Below are 9,933 nucleotides of genomic sequence, written 5' to 3'. Positions count from 1 at the left end.
TGGCGGGCTGCGTGCAGCCACAGCCGCCGGCCCACGTCCCGCTGCGAGGGGCTTCTCCCCACCTCGAGATGGGGACAGGCGGCCCCACAGAGCTCTGGGAGACATTGTGGGGACGTGGCACCGAGGGACGTGCTCAGTGGGTCGAGCCTGGGGACCTTGGACATCTTTTCCAACCTTAAGGATTCCGTAATCCTAAGACTCTACGATCCAGCGTAGCTCCCTCCCGGAGCAGCACCCGGCGTTTTCCTTTCTTGCTCTTTATCCCTGTGCACGTCCCCGCAGACAGCCACCAGCACCTGGCAGCACAGCGTCATCGCCCAAACCTGCCGAGGACGCATCGAACTCCGGCCTCCAGGTCGTCGATGGACATGCTGAACAGGACCGGCCCTACAGGGGAGCCCCCAGTGACCGTCCCCAGGCAGACGTAGCCCCATTTCATCGAGTCATGGGGTCACAAGGGCTGGAAAAGCCCTCCGAGATCCCCAACCCACCCCACTGTGCCCACTGTGCCCACTGTGCCCGTGTCCCTCAGTGCCACATCCCCACGGCGCTGGAGCACCCCCAGGGACGGTGACCCCACCACCACCCTGGGCAGCCGTGCCATGGACTCCAGCCCTTTATTTCTGGCTGTGTCTCTGCCCCATATGAGGGTGCTGGTTCCATCAGTGCTCAGCAGACGCTGACCCCTGAGCACCGAGCCTGGCTCTGAAGATGCTGTGCCTCAGCTGCTCAGCCTGGGAGCACCACACACCAAGGCAGAGAGCTCTCGTTTCTGAGAGGTGATGCAAGGAATATCCAGAACCGGTCAGGAAATGGAAATAAATTGGGGGGTTGTTTCTCTACGTGGTTGGAAAAAGGCCTACAGGAGGAAAAAACACTGCGACGTGGCTGGTTTGGAGCCTGAGCTGTGCTCTCAGAGGTCTCCCAGATCTTTGCCCTCGGGTGCTTTGGGTTTTCTTTGCTCTTTTTGGAAAAAAAAATACAATAGCAGGTGGAGCAGCTGCTTCGTGTTATGAGGATGTGAGCATGCGTCATGGGTTAAACTGCTGCAGAGGAGCATCAGCCTCCTCCCCTCCTGTGGCAAGATCAGAGCAACCACGATCAACGCCCTGCAGGCAAGCTTGGAAGGAAACATAACAGCAAAACCCAAACTTCCTGAGGCTGCACAGCGCTTTATCTCCACCCAACCCCGGGGCAGCTGTGGTTGGAGTGGAGCTCCTGTGCTGACGGGTTCCTGTTGGTATGGGTTTGTATGGCAGGATGGAGCAGGCCACCCCAGCTGTGTGACCGAATGGCACCGAGCTGGGGCAGCACCCAGAGCTGAACCGAGGTGCTTTCACCTCCGAGTCCCACAGTAGAAGCTACAGAACAGCAGCTCTGATTCTGCTGCTGTGGGTCGGGGTGACAGCCCTACCCAGGAGCCTCACAGAGTCATCCTGTCATGAAACACGTTAAAGACAACAGATTGTCACGTCCCACCGTGCACCTTTTGCCTACGGCTCGTGTCTGAGCTGGAGTGAACGCAGCTGGAGCCCGGCACAGTCTGCAGCCAGCGATGATGCACCGAGAGGGAGATGCAGGGCTTCGCATCCCACCCCACTCCAGAGCTGGCACACGTTGTGGTGTCCGAATGCGGAGCCCTCTCCGGACCGTGGGGGTCTGAATACCTCTTGGCTACAGGGGAAGTCGTGAGCACCTTATCTCTTGTGGGGTTTCCTATGGGATCCGCTCTAGGAGGAGAAAATAGGATGGAAAATTCTAATCCTCCACTTCTTGGTTGTACTGTGCATCTCCAAGCACGCTGCTCATGTCCCAGCTCTGATAACGTGTCCCTCAGGGCAACTTTTTGCGAGGCAGTGCAATAAACAAGGCCGCCAAAACGACCCAGGCTAAAAATACCCCTTCATTCCCCTCGTTTGGATGGAATTACATTTAATTCCTTGGCCCAGAACCATCTGTAGAGATGCTGCTCCGTTGCTCCTGCAGGCTGCAGGACACAGTGCTGCCCCGGCAGCGCAGCAGTCCCTGGGACGAAGGCACCCACCCTCCCTGGCTGAGGCTCCATCTTTGGTTTCCTTTTCCTCGCGTGAGTTCAGCTGCTGAGAGTTTCTGTGCTCCTTCAGAGGGTCACCAGCACAGCAGGCAGCTGGCAGCGGGGCGACAGCGATGGGTGTTTTGGGGGATGCCACCAGCAAACGTCACCTGGGATGGGAGGTTCCCGACACAGCTCCTTCCTCACGCTGTGCTGCTGTCCGGCCTGGGGGGCACGGCGGATCCCTGTGTCCTTTAGTGCTGCTCTGCTCTCCTCCTCGTGCCCTCTCGCCTGCAGCACAGCGTGGGAGCTCATCACCTCTCCTCTGCACTGGGTCGGGGCTTTGCAGTGCCCCGGTGCTCTCGTTCTGCCACGGCCCGGGGATGCTCCAGCTGCACGGCTCAGCCCTGGTGCACCAGGAGCGCAGTGTCAAACCACGGCCCCACAGAGGCTCGGAGCTGCAGCGGGCCAGCCCAGCACACACCTTGGCTCACAGCTATGGGGTGAGGAGTGTGGGGGGACCCCGCAGCCCATGGCTGCGGAGGGCTGGCAGGACCTGGGTGTGCAGCGGACCGGGGCGGGGCCACACCTGGCACAGGTGAGCACACCCTGCAGAAGGAAATGCTGCACAGCGGACACCACGACGCAATGGGGCTCCCGGCCCCCGCCGCACCGACAGAGCCCACGGTAGGACCGGGGCCCTGGGGGCATCCTTGCGTTGTCCTGACCCTGCTCCCAGCGCTGGGGGGGGGGGGGGGCACTGGGTGCATGTCCCCCCCCTCCCCAGCCCCGCAGCAGCTGCGTGCCCCCGCTGAGTTCTGCTGGGAGCAGTGCTGGGGACACCCAGATTGCGTGGGGGGTCTGCAGCGCGTTGTCCCCCGGTGGTGGGAAGCCCTTGGGGCTCTGATCCCAACAGGCAGTGCCCCATCCCCATCCCCATCCCCATCCCCATCCTCATCCCATCCCCATCCCCGTGGGCAGAGGTGCTGAATGCACAGAGCTGGGTGTCGTGCAGGGCTCCCACCCCCCCCCAGCAGGCCGTGCCCGCTGTGCCCAGCTCTCCCATCCCAGGGTGGGGGGCTGATGCACGGCAGAGCTCTGAGTATCTGCAGAGGGCTGAAGTGCCCCATCACTGCTTCCCCCGCTTTCTTTGCCCGACGGCTCGTGCTGTGACCCCAGGGCTGGGACGTGGGCACATGGGGTGGGTGAGCAGTGGGCAGGAGCAGCACCCCGGGCTCAGACACCCCCTGGGCTTTGTGTTGGGGCTGCCTCCTGTAATCACACGGGGCATTCCCACGCCGTGCTTCCCGGACGCAGTGCCAGGCAGAGGGCAGAGCCCTTCGCGTGGCCTTGTCCCCGTGGCACAGTTCCTGCAATCTGCAGTTTGTTTGTGTCTCCCCAGGCAGTCAGCTCAGCTCTCTGTTATCAGGGCACAGAGGCAGCTCTGCCGTGGGGCACAGCCCCCTGCAGGTGCTGGCACTGCGGGGAAGTGCCCACGGACTTTGCACCAGAGCAGCCAGGAGCGCTCTGCAGTGACTGTGAGCAGCCCAAAGCCCGGGGCAGCGTGCAGCATCGCCCCGCAGCACTGCACGATGCCACACACACAGCTGCTGTGCTGCCCCGGGTCTGGGGGTTCCTGCAGAGCTGGAGGAGCCCCTTCCATCCAGCAGCGTGCAGACCCCTCTCCCTCTGGCTCGTCGCACTGTTAGGAGTGCTGCAGACCCGCTGCGTGCTCAGCATCCTCCTCCCCCCATCCTCCTCTGCTCCGATGTGACGCTGCCCGTGCTCTGCCTGCAGGTGAACATCTTCCAGACGCAGGCTCCCATCGCCCCGCAGCATGGGGCAGAGCCCCCGGCCCCACTGGGGAGCCCGACCCCCAGCCCTCCCCGCCACACCTGGGCCGGGAAGCACACGTTCCTGCTCTCCTGCCTGGGCTACTGCGTGGGGCTGGGCAACGTCTGGCGCTTCCCCTACCTGTGCTACCGCAACGGAGGAGGTGGGTGCTGCCCCAGCCCCGGGGCTCTGCGTGCTCGGGGGGCTTTGGGCGGTGCTGTGGGGCCCGAGGTCCCCTGCCCCACTGCTTTAACCCCGCTGCGAGGTGCAGGGTGCCCAGGTTGAACGGGGCCGTGCCAGCGCTGCAGTGGGGTGGATGCACACAGGCTGAGCTTTGCACCTTCCTTTCACCGAGGAATTTGGCCCCGGGGCAGGGCTGTGCGCGCTGCTCTGATTTGGGGTGTGGGTGTGGGGTTCAGTCTGCCTGTCCCTGTGTTCACCCGTCACTGCCAGCACTCCGTGTGGTGCGGAGGGGAAGGAGCGGTGCGCACAGCCGGGCACGACCTGGGGCTGGGATGGGCTGCAGGAGCCCACGCCGCCCTTCGGGTGTGACCTGGGCTGGGTGGGAAGGGACCTCGATCACCGCCCGCCCCTCCATGGGCAGGAACACCTCCCATAGACCTGGGAGCCCCACCCACGGACTCGTGCGCTGCCAGGGATGGGGCTCAGCTCCCCGGGCAGCCCGGGGACGTGCCCTGCTCCGTGCCCATCTCCTGCCCAGCTGCAGGACCTGCCGTGTCCTCTGGCTGTCCCCTGGCCCGCTGCCCCTCTCCTGGTACCCGAAGGGAGCGTATCAGCAGGAGGGGGAACGGCTGCTGACACAGATCAGTGGTGACAGGACAAGAGGAATGGTTTTAAACTCAGACAGGGGAGACTGAGGGTGGATGTGAGGAGGAAGCTTTTCCCTCAGAGGTTGGTGATGCGCTGGAACAGGTTGCCCAGAGGGGCTGTGGGTGCCCCATCCCTGGAGGGGCTCAGGGCAGGGCTGGCTGTGGCTCCGGGCAGCCCGCTCTGGTGGTGCCCACTGCAGGGGTGGGGTGAAACTCAATGATCTGCGAGGTCCTTTCCAACCCAGGCCGTTCTGTGATGCTATGATTCCTCCCAGGCGTTTTCCTCATCCCCTACTTCCTCATGCTGCTCCTGGTGGGGCTGCCCCTCTTCCTGATGGAGCTGAGCCTGGGGCAGTACGGGGCCGCGGGGCCCATCGCTGTCTGGAAGTGCTGCCCCATCCTACAAGGTAGGCCCGGCACCGGGGGCACCTCGCCCCTCTCAGCTCCCAGCCCCAGAAGCACGCACGGAGCAGCCCCTCTGCCCGATGCAGGCGTTGGCGTGGGCATGCTGGTCGTGTCCTCCCTGGTGTCCATCTACTACACCGTCATCATCGCTTGGGCGTTCTACTACCTGGGCTCATCCTTCCAGAGCCCCCTGCCCTGGTCCTGTGATGCTCCCCAGAACGCAGAGCTCTGCCAGGTCGGTGGCCCCACACGCGGACTGCTGCCCGGGATGGATGGGGGAGGGGATCCAGGGACGTGGGTCACTCGGGGTTGGGCTTCACCTGTGGGCTGGGAGGGGGCAGAGGGGCAGGCTGGGGCTGGGAGGGGCTGGAGGGGGGGATGGTGATGGTGGTGGTGGTGGTGGCAACGATAACGAAGGTGACAGTGGTGGTGGTGATGATGGGGATGACGATGACGATCACGGTGGCAACGATAATGATGGTGATGATGATGATAGTGGTGATGGTGATGAAGATGGTGGTGGTCTCTTGCAGAACACATCGGGGAGTGCCACCCACGCCAGTGCCAGTGAGGCTTTCTGGAAGTAAGTTGGCAGAACAAGCTGGCTCTGTCCCCCCGCTCCCATGGTGTGGGGGGCTCCGGGATTCTGCACCCCCATCCCGCTGACCCCCGTCCCCACACCTCAGCGAGCAGGTGCTGGGGGTGGCACACAGCTCTGGCCTCGAGGACCCCGGCCCTGTGCAGTGGCGTCTTGCTCTGTGTCTGCTGGCAGCCTGGGTCGTGGTCTTCCTCTGCATGCTCGGGGGCATCCGCAGCTCAGGCAAGGTGAGTGTGGGCCCGGCCGGGGCTCGGGGCTGCTGCACCAACACGGAGGGGCTGAGCTGTGCCCTGTGCAGGTGGTGTATGTCACGGCCACCTTCCCCTACCTCATCCTCCTCATCCTCCTCGTCCGTGGGGCCACGCTGCCCGGCTCCCTCGATGGCGTCCGCTTCTACCTCGCCTCGGATTGGAGCAAGCTGATGAGCGCACAGGTGAAGGGCCGGGCACTGCGAGAACATCGGGCGCCCCGAGAGGGGGGCAGGGGGGGTTGGGTGGGACCCAGCAGCCCCCACACGGCCTCGTGCCCCCAGGTGTGGAGTGATGCAGCCTCGCAGATCTTCTACTCGCTGGGCATCGGCTTCGGGGGGCTGCTCTCCATGGCCTCCTACAACAAGCTCGACAACAACGTCATCCGGTGAGAGCTGGGGGGGTGGGGGCGACAGGGGGGCAGCAATGGGGTGCGCAGTCCCCGTGGACGTGGGGTGGTGATGCTCTCCCCGGCAGGGACACCCTGCTCATCGCCATCGGGAACTGCTGCACCAGTTTCTTCGCTGGCTTCGCCATCTTCTCGGTGCTGGGACACATGGCCTTGAAGAAGGACGTCCCCGTGGGCAGCGTTGCTGACTCTGGTATGGGTTTGGAGACGTGGGGGAAGGGGGGGGGGGGGATGCACGTGGTGTCCTCCCCACTTCTGATGCCCCCGCTCTGCAGGCCCCGGGCTGGCGTTCGTGGCGTACCCCGAGGCACTCTCCCTGCTGCCCGGTTCCCCGTTCTGGTCCATCCTCTTCTTCCTCATGCTCTTCATGCTGGGAGTGGACACTTTGGTGATTGTCACACTGGGAAGCCCCATGTCCTGCCCTGTGCCTGGCCTTGGGGTGCCAGGTACACCCCGACCTCGGCATGCAGACGGTGAAAACGTGCCCAGAACGTGGGGCTGGGGGGCTCTGCGTGTGGGGTGGGACGCAACCACGTCCCCACGGTTGGGGGTCTGCCCAGGGAGGTGGATATGCACCCCCAGTGGGGAGGCAGCCAGGGTTATGGGGCAGGGATGCAGCCACCTCCCGCTGGCTCCGGGCACGGGCCACGTGCCCACAGTGTCACGGGGACGAGGACGCTGTGGGGACCGTCCTGGTGGAGGTGGGGTTCATGCCACCCCCTGACATCCCTGCCCTTCAGTTTGGGAACATTGAGGCCATCACCACCGCCATTGTGGATGAGTTCCCAGCGCTGCACGAGCGGAGGAAGAAGACGACGCTCCTGGGCGTGCTCTGCTTCTCCTTCTTTCTCCTGGGGCTCCTCCTCGTCACCCAGGTGCGTGGGGCCCGTCCTGGCTGGGGGCACAGAGGGACCCCCTGGCGCTGACCCACACCTTGCCCCGCTCCCAGGGAGGCATCTTCTGGTTCACGCTGGTTGACACCTACAGCACCGGCTTCGGCCTCATCATCATCACCCTCCTCATGTGCGTTGGCATCGACTTATGCTACGGTGAGAAGAGCTGGGGGGCTCCGTGGGGCAGAGCTGGGGGGCTCCGTGGGGCAGAGCTGGGCTTCCCCTCACCCTGGGAAGACAGCACCCAGCAGCATCCCGGTGTCCTGGGGGGCACGAGGGCAGTGGGTGCCCGGGTGTTAGGGTGGGTACCTTGAATGGAAAGCACCCACACAACGTAATGAAGATGGACAGCGAATTTTGGGATGGATTATCCAGGTGGTACGAAGACCACCACTGAATTAGGAAGGGCTCACCTGGAACTCCACACAGGAGGGACCTCCAGAAGGAGACCCCTCCCCAGGGGTGGTCAGCCCTTAATTGGGGTCTGGGAGAGGTGGGCTCAGACCCCACCCCTTCTGCTCACACCGTGCACTGCCTTCAGCTGTGCTCACCTCAGGTGATCCATCGGTGCTCCAGGCCGTGATTCAGCAGTTCCCATACACCGGGACAGATCCTTGCTGGGGATGGGTGGTGTAGGGATGGCTGTGACCCCGTATATCCCCCAGGCACTGAGCGGTTCTGCCAGGACATCGTGACCATGATCAGCCGCTGCCCGCCCTGCTACGGCCGCACGCTGTGCTTCTTCAAGGCGTGCTGGGTCTTCTTCACCCCCTGCCTGCTGCTGGTGAGTGCAGGGCGCAGCCTGAGCTCCTCTCCCCTCGCTGGGGGGGGGGGGGGGGGGGGGGGGACGACAGCCCGGGTGTCCGTGGGGTCCCCACGGCGCCGTCGCGTCAGCTCTGCCCGCTGCGCCCTCGCAGTTCACGCTCATCTACACGTTCCTGGAGATGTACGGCGCTCCCCTGCACTACGGCACCTACGCGCTCCCGGCGTGGGGCACCAGCCTGGGTGTCTGCATGGGCGTCCTCAGCTGCGTGCACATCCCCCTCTGCGCTGCTGCCGCCGTGTGCAGCCACACCGGGACGCTGAGAGACGTGAGCGGGACCGGGCTGCGATGGGGTGGGAGCAGAGCAGGGGCGGGGATGGGGGGGGGGGGGGTGGAGTGGGGGGGATGCTCTGCCTTCACTGGGAGAGAAAAGGGGCAGAACCGGCGGGGCCTGGGCTGAGTTTGGGGCAGAACCACCCCTCCGCTTCCCCCGCAGCGCTTCCACAAAGCCACGCGGCCCCTCCGCTCCTGGGGGGCGGGCACGGCCAGCGCCGGGACCGAGGACGTCGTCGAGGTGCCCTTCACCATCACCCTGACGGGCAGCGACTTCACCGCACCGCAACACAGCGAGAGCTGAGCGGGGGCAGGATCCCGGGGGGGGGACACCACCGCCCACTGCTCCGATTCTCATTCCTCCTTCCCAGAAACGTTCCGTGCGCCCCAAAAAGGACTCCCCACGCGCGGGGTGGGCGGTCTGGGCTGTGCTGCAGTCCTCTGCTGGCCCACGGGAGCCATCCCATCCGAGCCGTGTGGGGCGGCTGCGGGTACCCCCACCCCAACGCAGTGGGGCTGGCAGCACCCCGCTCTTCGCAGGGCACTGTGTGCATCCCGAGCCCGGGACTGGGACGGCCCGGGGCTCCAAGGGCCGCAGGGGCACTGATGCAATGATTTATCCAGCCCTCCATCCCCACGCGCCGCGGGGCAGCTCGGGTGGGGGTGAGTCCACGAGGCAGAGCCCACGCGGTGCCGTCCTCAATGTGGTCCACCCCACGGGGCCTCCCAGTCGGGACCCACATCCTCGGGGCGGGAAGAGAGCACAGCAGGCTCCTGCTCGTAAAATAGACTACATGCTTTATTGGATCGAAAAGTTTTATGAAATGACCGAAAAATAAAATAAAATTAAAATAAAATAAAACCGAGAGATGGATGGCAGAGGCGTCACCAGCACCAGTCCCACTCCGTGCGTTTCGGACCCCCCCCACCCCCCCCCCCCCCCTCCTCCGGGGCCGTCCCCGCGCAGCGCTGGGAGCTGCAGGCACTTATGGAGAGGAAACTGTCACTTAGAGCAGCATCGCTGTCACACCACCACCTACGAACCCAAGAACACCTTCCCAGCCCCATGGGCAACGTATATGTGTACGTTACTCCGGAACAAAGCACGGCCCCGGGGACCCCCCCTCCCCTCTGCCCTCGGTGGGTCTGGGGGCAGCAGTTACCCCCCCCCGGCCGGTGCTGTGGTTGGGGTCGCTGGGTACAGACAGGGCAGAACCGGACTGTGGCACCGCTCACCCCGTGCCCACACTTGTGGGGCACACTGCCCACCCCATGGCACCCCGAGCCCGGCCCCGCTCACCGGGCAGAGCACACGACCCCGGGTGGGCTGCGGGCACAGCACCGTGGGACGGGGGCTCAGTGCTCCGTGCCCACGGGGAGCTGGGAGGGGCGGGGGGGGGGGGATGGGGGGGGGGCAGAGGCAGAAGAACCGAAGAATCAAAGGTAAAAAAAACCCAACAACCGTTAACAAACAACAAACGGAACAAAACGAGACGAAAACCGCGTGGAAACCAAAACCCAAATGCCGTGCGGCCGAGCAGAGCCGGGATAACTGGAAGCCATGCACAGCAAAGCCGGGGACTACAGCG

At 64.5% G+C, this 9,933-nt stretch overlaps 1 protein-coding gene across 1 annotated transcript; it reads left to right on the top strand.

Annotated features, from left to right (window-relative positions):
• The first annotated feature begins 2,652 nt into the window (after positions 1 to 2,652).
• Positions 2,653 to 8,653, top strand: LOC136054517 (sodium-dependent proline transporter-like). The gene is made up of 15 exons (XM_065745815.1): positions 2,653 to 2,719; positions 3,830 to 4,028; positions 4,971 to 5,102; positions 5,187 to 5,335; positions 5,634 to 5,683; positions 5,787 to 5,925; positions 5,997 to 6,131; positions 6,231 to 6,334; positions 6,424 to 6,548; positions 6,631 to 6,743; positions 7,096 to 7,230; positions 7,305 to 7,404; positions 7,914 to 8,032; positions 8,166 to 8,339; positions 8,508 to 8,653. Exons 1-15 carry the CDS (start codon positions 2,654 to 2,656, stop codon positions 8,646 to 8,648), a joined length of 1,881 nt encoding a protein of 626 aa, XP_065601887.1. The 5' UTR covers position 2,653; the 3' UTR covers positions 8,649 to 8,653.
• Positions 8,654 to 9,933: the final 1,280 nt, after the last annotated feature.

The sequence above is a fragment of the Cyrtonyx montezumae genome, unplaced genomic scaffold (assembly GCF_038088225.1).
Source record: "Cyrtonyx montezumae isolate F1298 unplaced genomic scaffold, pur_monq_1.0 scaffold_37, whole genome shotgun sequence".
Classification (NCBI taxonomy): domain Eukaryota; kingdom Metazoa; phylum Chordata; class Aves; order Galliformes; family Odontophoridae; genus Cyrtonyx; species Cyrtonyx montezumae.
This window is presented reverse-complemented; position numbering and strand designations above follow the sequence as displayed.